General features: G+C 36.5%; 1 protein-coding gene across 2 annotated transcripts; it reads right to left on the bottom strand.

Moving 5' to 3' along the window:
* LOC110451673 (cadherin-23-like) lies at positions 1–24,400 on the bottom strand. Of its 2 annotated transcripts, none has more exons than XM_021499814.1 (14): positions 24,279–24,400; positions 23,145–23,303; positions 18,738–18,853; positions 17,300–17,480; positions 16,567–16,719; positions 15,702–15,839; positions 14,482–14,604; positions 11,999–12,181; positions 9,554–9,744; positions 7,525–7,882; positions 5,660–6,050; positions 3,821–3,888; positions 2,245–2,320; positions 1–1,017 (listed from the first exon to the last, which is right to left on the bottom strand). In XM_021499814.1, exons 1-14 carry the CDS (start codon positions 24,340–24,342, stop codon positions 1,008–1,010), a joined length of 2,211 nt encoding a protein of 736 aa, XP_021355489.1. In that variant the 5' UTR covers positions 24,343–24,400; the 3' UTR covers positions 1–1,007. The 2 variants fall into 2 exon arrangements, with proteins under 2 accessions (XP_021355489.1, XP_021355490.1); XM_021499815.1 differs by having other exon boundaries at positions 18,738–18,850.

Here is a 24,400-nt window from a genome sequence, read left to right as displayed (position 1 = left end):
AAGTCAACGACTATTATGTCACACATTTCTAACAATCACAAACAGATAGCCTCGTGCCGATTAACACGTGTTCAATTGTGACGTCATTAAATGCGTCATCGGTAATTGTGACGTCATCAAAAGGGAATGACGATATGCATACCCCACATGTATTTTTGTTTACAAACATGGCATACTACTGTCGGTGGCGCTGTGACTGAAACAATAGGATGAGAAAATAATAATCATCCCCTACCTTGAGGGTGTAACAGAGAAATCTCCAAACCTCGGGGTGATTTTTTGTTGTTGTCTAACCATCGGCAGAGCCTCGGATTAGACAATCAAAAAACAACAGCTTTCTATTGGATATTTCTCTGTCACACCATCAAGGTAGGGAAATGTTCTATGAGTCATTTATGCGTGATGTTGCAACCATAGATTGATGACGTCATACTCATTTATCTAAACCAAGTAGATAAACAAAACGCTGAACGGTTGCGGTTTTAAACCTCTGTGATCCAAGTTAAATACATTTCATTTGTTCGGACGGAGGTAAAACGTTGTTGCTAAATTGTATTATATGAAAGAATGGTGAGCAGTTGATAAAAGATGTATTTAAATATAACCCGACCTGCATTCAGTTTCTTGAATATTTCCTCAATTTAAACTTTACCACGAGAAAACATTGCTGAAGAGAAGAAATGTTCTTTAGATTATTTTAACATTGAACATGAGCAAACACGAAAAATGATATGTATAAGAAATAAGGAATGAAAAAAAATAATAAAAAAAATGACCTTCAATAAAATCTCTATAACGGTTCTCATATGGATGAAATTGAGAAGATAAAAAAACAAAACATAAGAGTACCTTCTGAGAAAAACAACACACAAAATGTCGAAGGAAATATTTCGTTTCCTTCCCGTCACATCGTTCATTAAGAATGTTTAGCGTAGGTTTGTTGTAGCAATGCATAACAAATAGAAAGCACGTCCATTTAACAACTCTTTTAGGTGATCGTCTTCGTACTAATAGGCACTGAAAACAAAGAAAACAAAATTATAAAAGGAAATTTTCGCTGAAAAGAGAAAGAAGTGCCATATATTATAATATTCTCATTACTGGATGTCGGAATACTCAGGGGTCGGCATGGACAGTTTTCATCATATACAATTAACTTGTTATGTGTTGATAGACCTCAGTGACAAGTAAAGACCTCGACATGTGTCCATATCAAAAATACACTCCAACCAGTTATTCCTCCCACAATGCAGTAGACTTACTCCGCTATATATTTTACCCTCAATAATATTTTCTTTAAAACCCTTTTACACTTCTTTTCCTCCTTCCTCCCCCATCCTCTTCTCTTCCACATACTTATATATATATGTGTGTAATATTGGTCAGTGCCGTCCAATCGCCGTTTTATAAAAATGGAGACGGATTAATATAAGTACTTACTTTGTACTTGTTTTCGAATCCTATATGTATATCATGTTTGTATTACTGGAATGTTATACCGACAATAAAATAAAGTTTAAACTAATATTCTCAAAAGCAAAATAATGTTCTGGCATTGCAAACGACTCCGTACGTGAAACATTTTTGGGAAAGAACATGATGATAATGATATTATCTATGATAAGTACAATAAACTTCAGGATATGTTTGCACTGTCTTAACGCATTTGACTTCTACACTCTTAAAAAGTGGGTCAAGGTTAAGTATCAGGACAAACTTTGAAAGCTCTCAACACTAGAAAGTTACATGCCATATACTTTTTAAGTACATATTTTAGCGGTATTCTAATTTTCGCGCTTTAAATATTCCGCTAAATTATAATGACGCAAAATGAAGTTTCAGTATATATTTTTTCTATAACACATATCGCTAGTGTGTCAGTTAATTAATGCGATAAACTGTATAAATTTCATAAAACACTAGGATTTATTTCCGTTAAAATAAACAAACACTTTTGCAGAATACTTTCTCCAGATATTTTGAATCTTCCGAAGATATTAGCACTATTGGCATTGATGAACATTAACATGAATCAAGGTAATTTATTCAACCAAGGTTCCAGCAAGCTTTGATTCAAAATGAAATAATATAAAGAACGCAGAGTGGAAAGCCAATTTCACACGATGATGGACGAAGGCAGATGATCAATTGGTCATGTATAGGTGCATTTGGCTCAGGTGACCTACCAACAATAAAGGGTAAATGCGTTAGAGTTAAAGATATGTAACGAAATGGGGAACTTACTTGTCCTGTTTCCATGGATTCCAGCCGTATTCCCCTATAGTTGCCACTTGCTGTTGACGTGGTGGTGGAGTGTAGGCTGAATTAGAAATAAAATGACTTTATCAAGAACAAACGGGAACGTGGAGTCATAGTGTAAGATCTACAATTACTATTCATAATTTTTTTTGCCTTTCATTTATCTCTTATGAATGCAAAACGAATTCAAAATGATTTTTATTGAATTATCTTGGAAGTTTGCATAAAACAAAAATGTCATAATATGATGAATGAATATTCGTTCTGACGTCATACACACTTTTATTACATGAGGTACATCAATATAATTGGTTAAAATGTTCTATGAATGTATTCTATGTATAGCAAGGTAGTAATGGTTTCTCACATGCACATCTTTACCCAACATCACTGTTACAAACCACAGGGTTTTGTGCGGACGAATACATCATATGTGCGTACAACGCACAATCGATGTATACGTCCGCGCGCAACAAACGAGGACTATCTGCAACATCAGATAAATATACATCGATACATGGGTGGTATTTCCTCTTATGCATTTTATATTTTCTGCAAAATACTTCTAATTCCGTCTTTACGTATTGCAGAGTTATCTTCTCTTGGGAGCAGGTATTGATTGTTACGTCACTTGTTTGTTAGAGTAACGTCATCAATTTTTGAGAAAACGAAGCAATTTTCTCACACAAACCAATGACGTAACAATCAATACGTGCTCCCAAGAGAAGATAACTCTGCAATACGCAAAGATCGAATTGTTATCCCGTAGATTATCGACAATGGCAGGTAAAATTCTGCCACATAATAATATTGTAAAATGGCGCCCAAAATTCGGAATCCATTTCTTTGATTTATAATACAGAGCTTATTTTTTAAGGAGTTGATAAAATGAGACTAACTGTAGGTCTACTGAATGTCTTGTAGCTCACAAATTGGACAAGCACAATTTGGGGCCATTTCACATGGAATGTAGAGGTTTATATTTGTGCTATTAAAAGCAGTGTATGCATTTGAGCCATTAAATAGAAGGGGGAAAAAAAGCATTTACTGGAATGTATGCGTTTAATATGTATGCTTTGTTGGAGAGTAAATGCGGGAGGATGTATAGATAGACGAACTAATGTAAAGACGGGCGAAGAGAAGGATCTATACGAGGAAGAATGTCTGGAGACATGGAAAGATATATGGAATGAATGAAAGATTAGAAAAGAGATTCTGAGAAGGACAAAGTTTGGAAGGATGGATTTAAGGTTACAATGATCGATGAAAGATTGAAATGATGTATGGATCGACGAAAGAATACAAGACTTGACGGAAGGATGAACAGACAGAAAAATGCAAGAAAGATCCGCAAGATGTTTGTTTGTATGGAAAGATAAAAAAAAAAAAAAAAAAAAAAAAGGAGGAATAGCTGCATCAGAAAGGATGCAGAGATGGACGGAAGGATATATACAGTGCTATACTTCGTTGTTCTTGTAGTTACATTTTACATTAACTGATAAATGCAAATAAATTTTAAGAGGCTACATTTTTACAACACATACGCTGTTGCTGTGCTTACCATATTCCTCCTCTTCCTCTTCACTCTCCTCCTCATACTCTTCCTCTTCGGGGAGGTCCCAGCTCTTCCTACAAGACGCCACACACAAGAGGATTACAATGTAAACCAGCAAAGAACAGGTATCAGATTATATTTCCCTCCAATCAGACTCACAACCATCCTCGATGTTACGCTCACTTTCGTTCTCTGCGCCTCTGGATATGTCATGACAACATCTAAGGGAAGCAGTTAGCTATTTTTATTGGTTTCAGGGGAATAAAACTTACTAATAGCTAGACTGATATATGTACCAAGCCTTTGAAGACTTCAGCGCAGCAACACCCGATTTCAAAATCAGTCAATCTTTTGATGTAAATCAAAAAATCTGACGTACATCAAAAAATCTGACTTGTCTATTTTAGCATCATACAAGATGGCGCCTACAGAGCCTTCGATTTCTTTATAACATATTCCAGGTACAGGGATCGAAAGAGAACATAACCCCTGGACTCTGGAGGATGACTTCGCAGCTAGATACTACGACAGTAGGAAGGAACTTATGATAAAAGGTTAGAGCTTTCTCTTAAAGACGATGATAAAGTTGCTCCATGCAAGGTGACAGTCATGTATCCGAATGAAGGTGAAATTTCTACTTCAAGCTCTACATTTTCTAAAGTCTCATATCAAAACAAAAAAACAAACAAAAACGTTACTAATATTCTAGATTTGTACACAAAATATTATGATACAGTTCACCTTAATTTAGAAAACGCAGAAAAGGTTGTAAACCATATATACACATACGATGCTAGCAGTTTGTATTATTTTACAATAAACTGATTTTGTAATCATTTTTGTGCGAGGAGTGATATCATTTATCGACCTGGAGGCCTCTATTTGGTCAACGGTCATTAGTAAAAGACGCCTTTGCAATGACCTTCTCGCGCGAACCGGAAGTGGTCATTGGACGCTGTTTTAATAAATAACCCCTCATACCGTTTGAACAGGATATAAAAGGAAGTTTTGCTCGAATCGGACGTGGTAATTGTGGTAATTGGAAGTTGTTTTATTATATAAACCCCCAATAAACCGTTTCAATAAACTGTATAGCATATAGCAATTCGCGAACCGGAGGTGGCAATTTGAAGTTGTTTTCATAAATGACCCATTCGAGTGTTTTAACAATGTGTAACAGAAACATTTTATGTTTAATGTAATATATTTTATATCAATATATTTGTCATCGTATGGCATTGTCACTATATAACCCAACCACAGTTAGTTGCGAGTTGTCCAGCTCATGAACTACCATGGACTGATTGTTGACGTCATAATTGTTACGTTGGATACCACTGACCCTCCCTGGGCGATGGTTGTTACTAAATGTTGAATAATAGTAAATGTAATTGAGTTTTCTAGGAGATGAACAGATTCCAAAAATGGTAAATACAAGTATTGAACTGCTTTCAGTTGGCATTCATAGGAAAACTGAATTCCAACTGGACAAAGGCAAATCAAAAATGAAGCGCTACCGCACTTTATTGAATTTGCCTTTTTCCAGTTGATATTCATATTGCCTATGAATGCCAACCGAAAGCAGTTCAATGCTTAAATAATGCCCATACAAAAAATAAGTCATTGTTTTGTGTTTTGAGTAAGAGAGAGAGAGAGAGAGAGAGAGAGAGAGAGAGAGAGAGAGAGAGAGAGAGAGAGAGAGAGAGAGAGAGAGAGAGACATATCTTGGAACAAACGTTATGGTTTCATTTTTATCTAGTGGGTGCGGTTGCGGAGTTGTTAAGGCATCTGACCGTCTGAGAGTATAGAGGCAGAGAAAAAAATAACATGAAAAAAGAAAATTACTTCCGTCTGCAGAGCTCGCACATTCTGTCTAAGGCATCTACAATCCAGGTGAAGAAACCATTTTTGTATGCCATAAACACCAGTAAACCGGCCAGTAGCAAGCCCACTCCACAAAACGTTGTAAGCCATGCCACATTACTTGCGCTTTCGTCAAATGACATGTGGCGATCTGTCGTGGTTGTTGTGGATGTGGTAGTAGTAGCGGGGATGATGATCTGCACAGCCGCGTTCCCAGCTAGACTGCCAGTGTCGGTTGCCGTGACAATGAACGCCAATGTACTTCCACCAGTGCCAAGAGATTCAATACTGCTTTTGACGTACACTACGCCCTGGTTAGTAACCCCTAAATAGGCAGCGTCAGCCGAGTTATCCAGCGAGTAAGAAATGGTCCCTGAATAAAAATAGAATATTAATTATTATTGATCTTCAATTTAACATTTAAGGATCCCCTTACCACTACCGAAAACTGTAACTACCCATTGGAAACCTGCTAGACTCTAGCTTTGGTAAATCATTCTGGAAAGAAAAACATACCTTGCGGGGTTTTTTTGAAATATTATCAAAAAGGAAATTAACACAATATCATCAACAGCAGTGTCCTGAGTGTAACCGAATTCGAACCCTTGATTTCAGATTGTTATACAAGTACTACCGCTCTAACCGAGTGAGCTACCTGGTCAACGAAAGTATTAAGGCTCAGCTGTTTACTACAGTATAATCAAAAACGAAATAGAGGGGAGTTAACTATGTATACACAAAAAAACACAGATCAGTGGGATAAGGTTCCTAACTCAACAAAAATTACAATAACAGAATGGTTTGGTTTGGTTTAGTATTGTCTAACGTCCTATTAACAGCTATTTTCATTTAGTGATGGCCTCCCCTGTGTGAAAGATGCATGCGTGTATTGTATGCGTGTGTGTTTTGGGAGGATGCGATATGTTCGTGTTTGTCTCCTTGTGATAGCGCCGAACTGATGCCGACTTTATAGTGCTACCTCACTGAAACATACTGCCGAAGACACCCAGCAGGACACCCAACCCGGTCACATTATACTGACAACGGGCGAACCAGTCGACCATTTCCTAAGTTGCTGAGCGTTCAGCAGGAGTAGAAGCTATAATTTTTACAGACTTTGGTATGTCTCGGCCAGGGGGCAGAACCCAACGCCTTCCTCCGAGGGGCGAACGCTCAACTAAAGGTCAAACGTGAGGCATTGTCAAGGGAATCATTAGGAGGAAGAGAGTTGTTTAGAAAGAAGAGAACATATAATATCCCAGATTTAGTCGCCTCATACGATCATGCAATGGGGGCAACAGGTACAATTCTTACACCCTACATGCAGGGACTACAATAACAGAAAAGCTTATGTCCGTTGTATATAACATTGTACCACATAAGATCATAATTGTATAATGATTTCTTAGACCACTTAACGCCATATAGCTTCATTTCGCGGTGATTCATATATTTAAACCTATCAACCAAAAGTGTTCTTATAATCCATTAAGAGCGAGAACCATTACACGTAAATGTTCCAGAATCGGAAGCTGTTTTCTGTTTTTGTCAAATATTAAGAGTAATCGGGGACCAATAATCACGTGACGTCAAGTGCAAATCATGACGGAAATTCCCAAATGGTTTGTGATGGACGTTCACCACCTGAAGAAACTGGTAACCATAGAAAACACCATCCCGTTCCCGCAAAAAAATGGTTGTTCCGTCATTTGTTTAAAATATTTATTGAAACGAAGGGGACCACAGTGAACGAATAAAATAATGTTAAAGTTTGGAAAAAAATGCTTTTCAAACTTTCATGTCCCTGACCTTTAAATACTGTTATTGATAAGAAGACAAATGCATACCGAAATCTCCAATGTCACCATCTGTAGCTGTGACAGTACCGACTGAAGTACCAATTGTGCTGGTGCTGTCTGTATACCAGGTGTACACTGACGGATTAAACGTTGGTGTATTGTCATTTATATTATTGATAGTAACTGTTAACGTTGATGTATCGGTTAGCAGTGAATCCGTCACTGTGACTGTGCACGTGACTGTTGTTCCACTTCCGGTATCGACGTCATAGGGCGCAGTGAGGGTCAAGGCGCCAGAGGTAGGATTCATTGTAAATGTGGATGCGCAATCAATACTCGTTGTGAGAGAATCTGACGTATCCTCGTCATTTATCACAAAGTTGGGATTACTAAAGCTCGAACCAGCCTGAAAAACACAAACAGAAATTTTATTGATCAATATCCAAAGTTGGACATTTCTTCGCTCTGTGTGCATGGTCTGTCGTCCGTCCTTAAACGGTTTGTTTTATCGCTATTTTTCAAAAATTAAAGGACAGAAGTTAAATACGTAGGCTCTCTTGGTTTTAAGTTGTAATTTTTGTATTTTGAAGCTGATCCGGCAGCCATCTTTGGTTGTGAAAAACAAGATAAACTCCAGGCAGCCATCTTTAATTGTGAAAATACAAGTTAGTTATTTCTTTCTAAGAAAGTACTTTACAGATCTTTACTTATTTCCGTATAAATATTACTCCTGGTCATTTTTGTGCATATCTAATGTTGAGGCTGATCAGGTTGCTATCATTATTTCTAAGAAAGTACAGGACAAATCCATTGGAATTTCTAGGTCTTTGTTCTTAGTTACAAATGTCTTAGTTTTAGCTTCATTTAAAAACAGATGGCCACCAAGCAGACATCTTGAATTTTACAGTTAAAGTTTATTTTCGTTGTTTCCCAGCAAGCAAATAACAGATCTTTTTCAGATTTCATGAGTAGGTTATTCATGGTCTTCAATTTTGTCAGTTTTAAATTCGAGCTTCAAATTGCTTTAACAGAAGAAGAAGAGATATAGGATAGCCTTCAATCAGAAATCTGTTTTGGTCTTTTTAACACATTAGCAAAACGACAGGAAAGAGAACTGTCAAACACGGCGGCATGAAGTTTGGATCAAAAGTTACCACCAGATGGATTTACTGTTCACATGACTAAATCCAACAGATGACCCAAAAAGAGGATCATTATCAAACTTACAGAGGACAAATGCCGATATTACGATAGAGGATGTCACGATCCATCTTGGAATTCTCATGTTTAAAACAAGTAATTATCAAAAAAAGGAAACCCGTGCCGAATTCAAAAGATAGTTTAAAAAAATAGGCAAATATCGAGATGATTTCAGGAGGGGGGAGTGGCCGGGTAGTGCCGTCTAACTGAAACCACGACATGGATCCTAACGATCCCCGTACCACTGATATAAACTGGAACTACACTTGTACAATGTATGCGGTGGAAACTGACTTTCCCGGCATGATTACAAATTTGATAAAATATTTCTGAAAAGAAAACCATACCTAACGAAACTGAGTGTAAAAAGGGATTATGGCTAGACCAGGACTCGAACCATTGACTTAAGATTATTATGACTTAGCTCCCTGGTCAAAGGAACTCCAAAACGAAAATAAAGGGAAGTTACTTTCTATACCAAAAGCCAGAGTTTAGTGGGACAGGGATCCTTAAGGATCTCCGGTGCAACTGCCAACAAAACTGTAACTACGCATGGGAAACAGTTTTCCGGCATGAGTATAACTTGGATAAATAATTTCTAAAAAGAAACTATGCAAAGCGGGACTTTCATAAATAATAATAACAAAAGTGTTCCGAGTGTAAAATTCTGCTCGGCTAGACTGGGGTTCGAACTCTGGACCACAAATTGCTATGTACTTTCGCTCTAACCGACTGAGCTATATGGCCAGTGGAAATTACATACAAACGGAAGTAGACGGGAGCTCACTGTTTATAGGGAAAACCAGAGTGCAGTGGGGCAAGTATCCTTAAGTCCATAAGGGCATATTTTCTATGACGTAGTGGTGCTATGACGTACCAGTCCTTCGCTGCCGCTCGAAGTGTACTGACTCTTCTGAAACGACGGCGCCTCGTTGACGTCGGTAATGGTCAGAGCGAGGTCGGACGTTACTGTCGCCGTCCCGTCGCTCACGATAACAGACACAGTCACAGTCGTCACCCCCACCGTCTCAAAATTTATATTGGTTGATGACGTTGACAGGAGGCCAGCTATAAATAAAACAGACTTAATTAGACAAAATAATTTAAGAGTTTTGTGCATGTATGGCGTACCTATCATCTTAAATGCACGTGGAACTTCATATCAATATTTGTCACCCTTCTAATTTGTAAACACTCTTTCTGATTGGATATCTTGCCGGGGTCTATATTTCTATAGACCCCGCTCTGCCGGGGTTTATAAAAGCACGTGCGAGGGGAGATAACTCAAACTAGAAACTCTCTTCATACCAACAAAGATGGTGTCCGACACACACACAAGCGTTCGAGGTGTGCAAATTCTTGTCAGGATGAAATAGCCTACTTAATTGACAGCAAATTCAACGAAACAGGCAATGAGGGGGTCTCTAGTGTGATTATTACAAAGATGATAGTGTATTGTCCGAAATATTGCCGGTAGGGGCTATTTTGGTAGCAGTCAAGGACAACTCAAATTCACAAAGTGACTTATAACTTTGCAGGAAAAAAAGTAATAAAAGATTGCTAGGGTGACAAAGTCGTTATCTCTGGGTTAGGAGGGGTCTACGGGCTCATAGACCCCTTTGGTTTTCACAGACCACTTGCCTTCGGCTCGGGGTCTATAAAAACCAGACGGGGTCTTTGAGCCCGTAGACCATTCCTAACCTAGAGATAACTTATAGTATACTGCAATGATATTTTTACTATTTTTACGGGAAATAAGGAGTTCTAGGTAGAGGCGCCAAACGAGTTCACCTCCGGGCCGATTCCTGTTTCTCCTGGCAACAGTGTCATACTCTCTAAATCCGTCTAAGCGTTGACAATTTAATTGTCCGATCATGTTTTCTGTTATTGAAATTACGGCTGTTCTTGAACTGTTGGATCAATTTTTTGAGTTCGTGCAGTTTGGTTAGTAAGGATATGGCATTGAAATTGAGAAAATCACATAGGCGATTATCGACTCGGTACTAATTGTTCCTGTTAGAGTGACTAATCCTTGCTCTGAATCTTTGTTCACCAGCGGGATATCGTGCTTCTTTTTCATCGTGTCATTGCTGTTTATATCTTCTGTTTCGAAAGTTGATTAATTAAAGGGTCAACATTTGGCCCCCACTTTGATTTCTTTTATTCAATTCCCATATGTACATTCATAATTACAACTGATAACCGTAGTGGACCTTCTTGCATAACACCAGGTTGAGTGACGGGGGTATCCTAACAAAATGCCATATAAATGGCACAGGCTAATGTTACATCTCCATAGGCGTTGACCCTATACCTTTGGATCTTCTTCTTTTGGTCCCTAGTGTCACCGCCGAGCTCTAAAAGGACGGTTAGCTGACTGGTAGAGGGTAATTCATGCTTGGCATGCTGTATCTATTATCAAAGTTGTATTGATGCAAACACATATATGTGACTAACGTTCATCGTTAGAGACACTGAATAGTCTATACTACGCATGTGTTCAAATGTCACAGGGACCTGAGAATTGATTACATCTATATTTTGCCATAAATCGGGGGGTTCCAAGAAATTTTACACGTTTTATGGGTTTCGATCAATTTTAAGTAAAATGCCATCATTTGGCTGGAATTTCTTTTTGTTCGACTGGGATGCATTGTTCCGGAAAAGATCAAAACACCTTATCTGTCATATCTAAAGTTTATCCGTGAGTCCTTACTAAAACTCTTTGAAAAGTTGGATTGTTGGCCAAGAGTAAAGCACTATGTTTTCGCCTACAAACTGTCCTCGTGTTGCAATGTATTTGTTAGGACACTGAACCACAACTGCAGTAATTGCTGTATTACAAAACACACACAAGCAACTCAAAATGTCAGACACATAAAGAAACATAGTTTTCATACACATTAACAATCTAAGTTGTCTTATACATAAACAACCACAGTTGTCATCCAAATAAACAACCACAGTTGTCATATAAATAAACGACCTTAGGTGTTATACAAATAAACAACTTAAGTTATCATACACATACATAACATCGGTTGTCAAACAAATAAACAACCACAGTTGTCATATAAATAATATACACAACCTAAGATGCCATTCACATACACAACCTAAGTTGTCATACGCATAAACAACTGAAGTTGTCATACAATTAACAACTGAAGTTGTCATACAATTAACAACTGGAGTTGTCATACAATTAACAACTGGAGTTGTCATAATAAACAACATAATGTGATACATGTAGCTATAAAGAGAACGCCGCATCAAATACGAAGTTCAGTAAAATAGAGAGAAATACGAAGAAGATACTGACTGGCGCTATTCAAGCTGAGGTAAGACATTACTGATCCGGGGGTGCTGAACGCGGTGTAAGTTAACGTTTGTCCAGCGTCCGGTTCCGTGGTGGAGACCTGGAAAATTGACGTCGCCGCCGCCGTGTTCTCGGCAACGCTCGCTGTACCTGGCAAGTTGTCGATTGTGGGGGCGTTGTTGATGCCTGGGGAAAGGAGTGAAATAGCGTAAAATAAACCATTTTAAGAGTTTCTACATAATGTTATTATATTAATTATGTAAGTATCAAAAATATCGACGTTATATAATGCAACGTAAGTTTTTTTCATACTCTATCTATTATCACGTTTCAAAGTGCAGTCACTTGTGTTTGTGTTTGTTTTACATTATTATTTTTTGTTTATCATGTTTAATTACTTCATAGATTGTGGTGGCTTTATGAATGATGTAATCCACCCTACCTTGACCAATATAGACACGGTGTCATTATCATATTAAATAACATAACGCCATGCATGGTACTTTGACAATTATAGTTGAGATGTAACAGGGTATTTTGACAATTATAGTTGAGATGTAACAGGGTATTTTGACAATAATAGTTGAGATGTAATACATGGTATTTTGATAATTATAGTTGAGATGTTACAGGGTATTTTGACAATTATAGTTGAGATGTTACAGGGTATTTTGATAATTATAGTTGAGATGTAATACAGGGTATTTTGACAATTATAGTTGAGATATTACAGGGTATTTTGACCATTATAGTTGAGATGTTATACAGGGTATTAGGACAATTATAGTTGAGATGTTATACAGGGTATTTTGACAATTATAGTTGAGATGTTACAAGGTATTTTGACAATTATAGTTGAGATGTAATACAGGGTATTTTGACAATTATAGTTGAGATGTTATACAGGGTATTTTGACAATTATAGTTGAGATGTTACAGGGTATTTTGACAATAATATTTTAGATGTAGTACAGGGTATTTTGACAATCATATTTGAGATGTAATACAGGGTGTTTTGACGGTTTCATTTGAGATGTAATACAGAGTATTTTGACAATTATAGTTGAGATGTAACAGGGTATTTTGACGGCTTTATTTGAGATGTAATACAGGGTATTTTGACGGTTATATTTGAGATGTTATACAGGGTATTTTGACAATTATAGTTGAGATGTTACAGGATATTTTGACAATTATAGTTGAGATGTTACAGGGTATTTTGACAATTATAGTTGAGATGTAACAGGGTATTTTGACAATAATAGTTGAGATGTAATACAGGGTATTTTGATAATTATAGTTGAGATGTTACAGGGTATTTTGACAATTATAGTTGAGATGTTATACAGGATATTTTGATAATTATAGTTGAGATGTTACAGGGTATTTTGACAATAATAGTTGAGATGTTATACAGGGTATTTTGATAATTATAGTTGAGATGTTACAGGGTATTTTGACAATTATAGTTGAGATGTTATACAGGATATTTTGATAATTATAGTTGAGATGTTACAGGGTATTTTGACAATAATAGTTGAGATGTTATACAGGGTATTTTGATAATTATAGTTGAGATGTTACAGGGTATTTTGACAATAATAGTTGAGATGTTATACAGGGTATTTTGATAATTATAGTTGAGATGTTACAGGGTATTTTGACAATTATAGTTGGGATGTTACAGGGTATTTTGACAATTATAGTTGATATGTAACAGGGTATTTTGACAATCATATTTGAGATGTAGTACAGGGTATTTTGACAATCATATTTGAGATGTAATACAGGGTGTTTTGACGGTTTCATTTGAGATGTAATACAGAGTATTTTGACAATTATAGTTGAGATGTAACAGGGTATTTTGACGGCTTTATTTGAGATGTAATACAGGGTATTTTGACGGTTATATTTGAAATGTAATACAGGGTATTTTGACAACTATAATTGAGAAATGATTCATGGTATTTTACAATATTCGCGGTCTCATTAACGCTAAAATCACATGCACATTTACGTTTGCAATGTCTTTCATTGTATAGGAAAACGTATATTTGCGATGGCATTCATGACAATATGACGGCTACATTTAATACTACAGGAGAATACTGTCTTAGTCTTTTATAATCAAGGTCAATCATACGTATCGTGATATTCAGAAAAAACTCTGGAGTACCGAATCATCTGTCGAGTGTTAACACCATAGATACATGTAGGGGAAGCTGAGATGTTACTTTAAAGAAGCGTACAGTTAATTATCGGAATATCAAATAGACGCGATTGTCCTACATTTTATTAGTTAGCCGTCCCTGAAGATCGTAATAGATGTACCTATACAGTGTTTGATTTCAAATGTATTGTGGTGGACCTTTTTAATGAATTTCTTGTTATTTGAAGACAGCAGACGTCGATTAATATCAGGTTCTGACATTTGTATAATTACATTAGAAAATCTCTATCAACAAGAGAGACTGATATATACCTACCCGAGACTGAAATAGTGACGGTGTCCGGTCCCACCAGATTGTAACCATCATAAACGAAGACGTGTAAGGTGTAAGTGGCGATGGTCAGGCCGAGTATGGACTGGGTCAAGAGTATATCGCCCGCTGAAGACAAAGCATAACATTGATAAAATTTACCCGAATGATCTTTGTGTGTATACTTTCGCTAAACGTTCCATTGCGATGTCTTACCAGGAATCATCTTGATACACCGTACGTCAAGCCGATATGGCTTCGGTGCATATAAATCCCCTTTTGGGCCCCTTGATTCAGTGGTGTTTTGTTATATGACTTTTAGTCTCGTTCAACCAGATTCTTGTTGTCTGCGCAAGCTACGCCGAACAGAGAATTACAAATGATCAAGCGTCTGGTTGAACGAGACCATATAACTTTCAAACCATATAGCGCAAGCGCTTGATTTATACGGAATTATGGAGGGGTTCCAATGGGTTATATTTTATAATTAAAAAACGCATTTATTTTTAGATGAGTAAACACATGGGACTATTTTACAAAATTCCAAACTGCACAAAACTGCGTGTAAAGAAATGGAAAAGAAATCTTTGTTTCAGCGACAGGGGATATGTTCCACTAGGCCATTTTAAATCCGAAAGTATTGTTTATAAGTTTGCTTTCACATTGAAATGAATCCATCGATCCCACAGCCTTGTCGTTATCCGTGATTTTAAATTCAATATCTATCGTAACGAGACAAAGCTTAATGATCAATTTCATAGTTTATGCATAGTTTTCGCGTTTCAAATCGAACGTGATCAATATTTTTTTCTACTGTTTACCTTATTTTAAAACAAAACACATTTATAATCAATTTTTTTACTCCTATCACATCGAGCCCCCTCCCCAAGAAAAGACTATTTTATCTATTTTATCAAGTATTTGAATAAGGTTTAGGCAAGGAGTGCAACAAGCACCAATTGAGGAAGAGAAAATGTGGAAATCAAAAGGATCAAAAACAGTCCTTAGACACAAATCTGTAAAATCTGATATTTTGATAGTATTTTTGCTTTATTTGTTTAAATACATGTATATATACACAAAAACTAAATTGTCCTTTAAAATTTACCTTTGCCATTGGCAATCTAAAAGAATCAAAAGAGTTAGGCATCTTATAGGCTGTGATATACTTTTCAATCATACGAGTTGTCTACCTTTGGTCATGAATAAAAACTAGTTTGTCTTACAGTGTTGTATTTGGAATGGCGCCCCACCCGGATTGGTGGTCATGTTATAGAAGAGCTGTTGGCTATCGGTGTCTGTAGCGGTCACGGTGTGTACTGTGGTCCCGATCGACGTGGACGAGCTGGCGATGGTTACCGTACCTGAAACAATAAAAATTTAAGTTGGACTCCTGAAGATTATCTACAATTGGAAAGACATAAACGTACGTTTTGGTATTTTTGTGTTTTACGTCCTATTAACAGCTATGGTCATTTAAGAACGTGACAGGTTTTGGTGGTGGAGGAAAGCCGTAGTTCCCGGAAAAAAAACTACCGACATACTGCTAGTAACTAGCGACTGCCCCACGTAGGTCTCGAACCCGCGACGAAGTGTAGGAGGAATAGTGGTATATATGTAGCAGAATGTCAGACGCCTTAACCACCGCGGCCCCTCAAACTTGAGGATCCCTGTATCATTCCCTAAAACTGCAACTAGGCTTTGGAAAGTGATTTTTTAATAGCCATATTTTTGGTAAAACATTTCCGAAATGAAAAACATTCTTTAACGAAGTCGAACAAACCAAAGTCGTTAATGATGCTAAATGAAGTCACTATATACTGTTCGTAACAGCATAATATACCGTCATGTCATTTGAGCGAAATCCGTCAACATTTGAATTTCGACCAATCAGAAACGCAGCAGCCATGTCGGATGACCGATCGGAAAACGAACACTCATTAAAGGTTCATTAAGTTCCGAAAGTTTTTTTTATTTAAAGAGGCGGAAACCCCGCCTGCAGGCGAAAAGTGGACGGTCCTTGACCTACGGGGACATTTGTTGACAGGACATTTACTTCAGCCTCGTTCTGAGTAATCAAGTTTTACCTACCTCCAGGATTTTGAAAGACTGGAGCCGCGTTCTGCACGACGGTAACGATGAGTGTCCCGGTGTCGGACGCTGAGCTGAGGTCAGTGCAGACAATAACCAATGAATAAGATGCTGCCGTAAGGGTTGGATTCTGCTGGGCGTATACCGCGTACTCTAAACACAGAAAGGTGATTGAAATAAGGCATAAATGTCATGTGGAGCTATATTAAGGAGCTTCTGAGACGTGCAATGTTTTGGATTTTGATGTTTTCCTTAATATAACTGTAACAATAAGGTCATCCTTTAAAAAAAAACATTTGCAGTTTCCCCACCGACTTCGTAAAATTACCATCTACTCAAACCATTTTGTGAACATTTGATATACCTTTTTAAACCTACTGAAAAGTGTTGATACATGTATGTAGAAATATAGGATTTCTGGAAAAAAAGACTTTTCTATCCACCAACTGAAAAAAATATGAGTAGGAAAAAACTGCAAACAAACATTTTTGAAGATTGCCTTGCCAATGTCAATTTTCCATTTTTTTAATTCATTTAAAAACAAAATTCACTGAGAAAAATATTGAACACATGCTTTTTATGAAAAGAACTGGTGTCAAATTATAATTTATATTCCAATCAAAAGGAAAACTAGTTTTGCATTTTGCGTGGCAATGCCCTTCAACATCCTTTCAACGAGGAATGTCATTTATGAGGGCACAACCGCCACTGCAATTCGTGATCTTGTACTTACTACTGTTCACAGAGTCGTAGCGGACGAAAAAGTCGCTGGAAATTGGTGTGGATGACTGGACAACACAGTCGACGTAATCAGCGGCCGAAGCGTCCGTATATTCTATGAGAAACAGCTGGGTTTCATCTGTTTCAGACTCGGCTGCAGACGCTGTCCACACAGTGTTTGTCAACGTCGGCGCCTGGTTAGAGGACGAACTTCCATGATTAAAAATTATTATTTGTTGTACAAATGAATATCCCCTCCCCACCTCACCACACAAAACGGTAATATATTTGCTGCCACCAAAGCGTGATTTATAGAAATTAGATTTCAATATTATTCTTTCAAATCATACAGATAATCCCCATCACACTCGCAAAAATATTCGTTGCGTAGCTAGCATATAGCTGGTCCTTATAATAAGACAGCATTTGCATATGTCAGGATTGAACGCCATTGTTTCGGTGTTCACGCCTGTATGATCGCATATAGGTACATATTTATCATAAAACCCTGGCGGGTTTCATGGTAAATATCATTTAAATCCTACATTTACATCCTAAATCTTTAGTTGTTATTAACCTAGATAGAGATACTCCCTGATTTTTCCGATATCTAAGTGTCTGTGTCGTCAGTGCAAACGAGATTCGTGGAACAGCCTTACGTCACCAAAATGTTTTGTTTCTAACGGTCGTCTCATGTAATTCAAGGCAGGAGGAGAGGCTTCAAAATGAGGCGGCTTGAATTGACATTTTGACGCTTTTTTATTTGAAACGTCAAAATTAAATGCCGTCATCTGATGGTATAGTTTAAACTCTTTCCTACGCAGTGGCAGGAGAAAAAGTTATTTATAGCAAGAGTGTAAATGATAACATATGTACAGGAACTACAATTATAGCCCTCCTCTTTATAAATAACATGTAAGTAATAACTAAACGTAAGGATGAGAAAAAGATTGATTTGTTTTGGTTTTATTTTGTTTAACGTCCTATTTACAGTTAGTTTCATTTAAGGACGTGTCTCTATGTGTACTTAAGGCAGGTTATGTTGACTGATTTGCCCCCTTGCGATAGCGCATATCTAATGCCTAACTGAAATATCATGACATATGCCATATATGACCATAAGAGAAAAACGTGACAACATGGATCGGTAGAGCTAAATGTAGCTGTGAGCACCGAAATGGTAGCACCGGCTGTGTGCTTCCAAGGGATTTAAGAAATATATTGTCTGGTTTCAATGGCCCAATAAACAGGGAAAATAATTTGTGAACCGCTTTGAGAGGACCTTTAAACTAGGTTGTGATAAAGTGGTATATAAGAACTTCAAAATATCATTATTATTAAATATCATAAGCTCGAATACATATTTATACATATATATAAGTCGATGCTCAATCAGATGAAATTAGTCAGATTGATAATAAAGTTTTAATAAATGCGTTGCTATCACTTACGGAGTTTGTCACCGTGACGGTGAGAGTCCCGGTAGCTATCCCTCCTGACGTATCGATTACCCGGAACGTCAAGGCATAAGCATCTGCCGGAACAGCCCCGGTGGCTCTTACATCTTCTGTTAAAATTAAAATAATTAAAGTTTGAACAGTAGAGGCGCTTGTTAATATGGAATACTCAATATCCCTCCTTTATTGTCTGTTTACACACAAATACAAATAACGATACGTTAATGATTCTTGTTCCACTGCAATGCGTATTTGACTACATGGAGTAACCTCCCTCTAACTTCCGCTTGGCTGTAACTGTAGCTTAGTCTCGTTCAACCAGACTCATTACGGTGTCTGCACAAGCTACGCCGAACACAGATAAAGCGTCTGGTTGAACGAGACCAACTGTAGCTCAGTTAGGTCAGGCCACTTCCGTCGACCAGGTAGCTCAATCGGATAGTATAATAATCTGAAGTCCAGGGTTCGAAACCGGGTCTAGGCCTGCAGAATCGTCACACTCAGAACACTCTAGTTGATTATATTTAATTTAATTGGTCTTTATTATTTCTCATAAAGTACCGCGAGGCATGGTTTCTTTTCAGAACTGATTTATCAAAGCTCTAGTTGTGCTACCGTTATATCTAAACGGAAGTTGAGGGGAGGTAACTGTATATATACGAAAAACCACTTTGCAGTGGGACAGGAATCCTTAAGTTAGGATTTCTACCCATAGTCAACTAGAGTGTCCAACTGTTGTGTTTGACTCACAAATAATGCATGTGCCAAGCTTTTGAAAGGTTCTTCATTCAGGGGGTAACATATAGATAACTTACATTGAGTTTCATTAGGATTGGAGAGGTTATTCAACACGAGCCAGAACGATGAACCAGGAATTTGAATAACATCTTTTTTTTTCTGATAATTGTTTTCTCAGTAGAATTTATTCAAATTATGTAGATATATTGCTTTGCTTTTCTGCCACAAAAAAAATATACCTTGAATATTTCACTACAATTTCTTAGCTGTTATAAGGATGTTACACCAAAAACAAACAGAAAGATGGACAGACAGTATTAATACAAAAAAGTATAAATGCATGATTCATTAAAGACCAACAAACAGACAGATGGACAGACAGTATTTATATAAAAAAAAGAGGTATACGTGATTCATTAAAGACCAACAAACAGACAGATGGACAGACAGTATTTATATAAAAAAAAGAGGTATACGTGATTCATTAAAGACCAACAAACAGACAGATGGACAGGCTGTATTAATACAAAAAGTATGTGGACGTGATTCATTAAAGACCAACAAAGAGACAGATGGTCAGATTGTATTAATAGTATGTGTACGTGATTCATTAAAGACCAACAAATAGACAGATGGACAGACTGTATTAATACAAAAAGTATGTGGACGTGATTCATTAAAGACCAACAAACAGACAGATGAGCAGACAGTATTAATAGTATGTATACATGATTCATTAAAGACCAACAAACAGACAGATGAACAGTCAGTATTAATAGTATGTATACATGATTCATTAAAGACCAACAAACAGACAGATCAACAGACAGTATTAATAGTATGTATACCTGATTCATTAAAGACCAACAAACAGACAGATAGACAGACTGTATTAATTCAAAAAGTATGTGTACGTAATTCATTAAAGACCAACAAACAGACAGATGGACGGACAGTATTAATACAAAAACTTTGTTTACATGATTCATTAAAGACCAACAAACAGACAGATGGACGGACAGTATTAATACAAAAACTTTGTTTACATGATTCATTAAAGACCAACAAACAGACAGATAGACAGACAGTATTAATACAAAAAGCATGTGTACGTGATTCATTAAAGACCAACAAACAGACAGATAGACAGACAGTATTAATAGTATGTGTACGTGATTCATTAAAGGCCAACAAACAGACAGATGGACAGACTGTATTTATAGTATGTGTACGTGATTCATTAAAGACCAACAAATAGACAGATGGACAGACTGTAGTAATACAAAAAGTATGTGGACGTGATTCATTAAAGACCAACAAACAGACAGATAGACAGACAGTATTAATACAAAAAGCATGTGTACGTGATTCATTAAAGACCAACAAACACACAGATGGACAGACTGTATTAATAGTATGTGTACGTGAATTATTAAAGACCAACAAACAGACAGATGGACAGAAATAGTCTGTGAACGTGATTTATCGTAGACCAACAAACAGACAGATAGATGGACTGTATATATATAGTATGTGTACATGATTCATTAAAGACCAACAATCAGACAGATGGACAGAAATAGGCTGTGAACGTGATTTATCGTAGACCAACAAACAGACAGATAGATGGACTGTATATATATAGTATGTGTACATGATTCATTAAAGACCAACAAACAGACAGATAGACAGACAGTATTAATAGTATGTGTACGTGATTCTTTAAAGACCAACAAACAGACAGATGGACAGACAGTATTAATACAAAAAGAATGTGGACGTGATTCATTAAAGACCAACAAAGAGACAGATGGTCAGATTGTATTAATAGTATGTGTTCGTGATTCATTAAAGACCAACAAACAGACAGATAGACAGACAGTATTAATAGTATGTGTACGTGATTCATTAAAGGCCAACAAACAGACAGATGGACAGACTGTATTTATAGTATGTGTACGTGATTCATTAAAGACCAACAAATAGACAGATGGACAGACTGTATTAATACAAAAAGTATGTGGACGTGATTCATTAAAGACCAACAAACAGACAGATAGACAGACAGTATTAATAGTATGTGTACGTGATTCATTAAAGGCCAACAAACAGACAGATGGACAGACTGTATTAATAGTATGTATACGTGATTCATTAAAGACCAACAAATAGACAGATGGACAGACTGTATTAATACAAAAAGTATGTGGACGTGATTCATTAAAGACCAACAAAGAGACAGATGGTCAGATTGTATTAATAGTATGTATACGTGATTCATTAAAGACCAACAAATAGACAGATGGACAGACTGTAGTAATACAAAAAGTATGTGGACGTGATTCATTAAAGACCAACAAAGAGACAGATGGTCAGATTGTATTAATAGTATGTATACGTGATTCATTAAAGACCAACAAATAGACAGATGGACAGACTGTAGTAATACAAAAAGTATGTGGACGTGATTCATTAAAGACCAACAAAGAGACAGATGGTCAGATTGTATTAATAGTATGTGTTCGTGATTCATTAAAGACCAACAAACAGACAGATGGACGGACAGTATTAATACAAAAACTTTGTTTACATGATTCATTAAAGACCAACAAACAGACAGATCAACAGACAGTATTAATAGTATGTATACCTGATTCATTAAAGACCAACAAACAGACAGATAGACAGACAGTATATATATAGTATGTGTACATGATTCATTAAAGACCAACAAACAGACAGATCAACAGACAGTATTAATAGTATGTATACCTGATTCATTAAAGACCAACAAACAGACAGATAGACAGACTGTATTAATAGTATGTGAACGTGATTCATTAAAGACCAACAAACAGACAGATAGACAGACTGTATTAATAGTATGTGAACGTGATTCATTAAAGACCAACAAACAGACAGATGGACAGACAGTATTAATATAAAAAAGAGGTATACGTGATTCATTAAAGACCAAAAAACAGACAGATGGACAGACAGTATTAATACAAAAACTTTGTTTACATTATTCATTAAAGACCAACAAACAGACAGATGAACAGACAGTATTAATAGTATGTATACATGATTCATTAAAGACCAACAAACAGACAGATGGACAGTCTGTATTAATAGTATGTGTACATGATTCACTAAAGACCAACAGACAGACAGATGGACAAATTGTATCAATAGTATGTATACATGATCCATTAAAGACCAACAAACAGAAAGATTAACAGACAATATATCTATAGTATGTGTACATGATTCATTAAAGACCAACAAACAGACAGATGGACAGAAATAGTCTGTGAACGTGATTTATCGTAGACCAACAAACAGACAGATAGACAGACAGTATATATATAGTATGTGTACATGATTCATTAAAGACCAACAAACAGACAGATGGACAGACAGTATTAATAGTATGTATACATGATTCATTGAAGACCAACAAACAGACAGATGGACAGAAATAGTCTGTGAACGTGATTTATCGTAGACCAACAAACAGACAGATAGACAGACAGTATATATATAGTATGTGTACATGATTCATTGAAGATCAACAACCAGACAGATAGACAGACAGTATTATTAGTATGTGTTCATGATTTATTGAAAATCAACAACCAGACAGATAGACACAATACGTACGTCCGCTGAGGTCAAAGTAAGCTGACGACACGGTCATCGAGTAGGTAAGGGCATCACCGTCCGCGTCTGTAGCCGTCAGGGCGTATATGCTCGTTGTGACGGAGAAAGTGTCCGCTATGGTATGGGTATTATCAAGGTTGGAGAAAACGGGCACGGCAGCTTGAAAAATAGACGTTATGGATTATCATCTACAGGTCTCAGATTTCGATTTGCTTGAAACATTGTGAAATACCATAATTTTAGAAAGAACAAAACCAATTTCGAGAAATAATTTACGCAGTAAAACTAGCGTCCTGTGTGGCGTTTTACCTACTTAACAATAAAAGCTTACGTCTGTTGTGTCGCCATATGTAACTAACAAAATAATTAAACGTCTGTTGTGATACTCCATCTACATCACAAAATAATAAAACGTCTGTTGTGATACTCTATCTACCTCACAAAATATTCTTACGTCTGTTGTGATACTCTATCTACATCAGGAAATCATCTAACGTCTGTTGTGATACTCTATCTACTTCACAAAATAATCTTACGTCTGTTGTGATACTCTATCTACATCACATAATAATCTAACGTCTGTTGTGATACTCTATCTACATCACATAATAATCTAACGTCTGTTGTGATACTCTATCTACATCACATAATAATCTAAAGTCTGTTGTGATACTCTATCTACATCACATAATAATCTAAAGTCTGTTGTGATACTCTATCTACCTCACATAATAATCTAAAGTATGTTGTGATACTCTATCTACTTCACATAATAATCTAACGTCTGTTGTATTACCCTATCTGCCTCACAATATAATCTAACGTCTGTTGTGATACTCTTTCTACCTCACAAAATAATCTAGCATATGTTATGACGCACTTTTTACCTTAGAATATAATCTAACGTCTGTTGCGTCGCCCTGTTAACTTCACAAAATAATGTAACGTCTATTGTGACAATGTTGCTAACTTAGAGGTCAGGATTAACAGTTCTAGTTTTACTAGTAGGAAAGTAGAAACATAGTCGATCGGTGAAAAAACTCCTTAAAATAAAGCATATAACATTCACATACACATATCATAGTTTAAAACAGTTCATAACGATGATATAAAACAATAAAAAGTAAACATTACCATTTGAGAAACCTATAAACGAATTCGTCCAGATTAAAAGAAGGAAGGTTCCGTCTATCGACATTGTGTATTACAATCCTTTCGTCCTATCTTACAACAACCAAAATCAAATATGTGCGAAT

Source organism: Mizuhopecten yessoensis, unplaced genomic scaffold (assembly GCF_002113885.1).
Source record: "Mizuhopecten yessoensis strain PY_sf001 unplaced genomic scaffold, ASM211388v2 scaffold6163, whole genome shotgun sequence".
Taxonomy (NCBI): Eukaryota; Metazoa; Mollusca; class Bivalvia; order Pectinida; family Pectinidae; genus Mizuhopecten; species Mizuhopecten yessoensis.
Note: the sequence above shows the minus strand (reverse complement) of the source record. Positions and strands in the feature narration are given on the sequence as shown.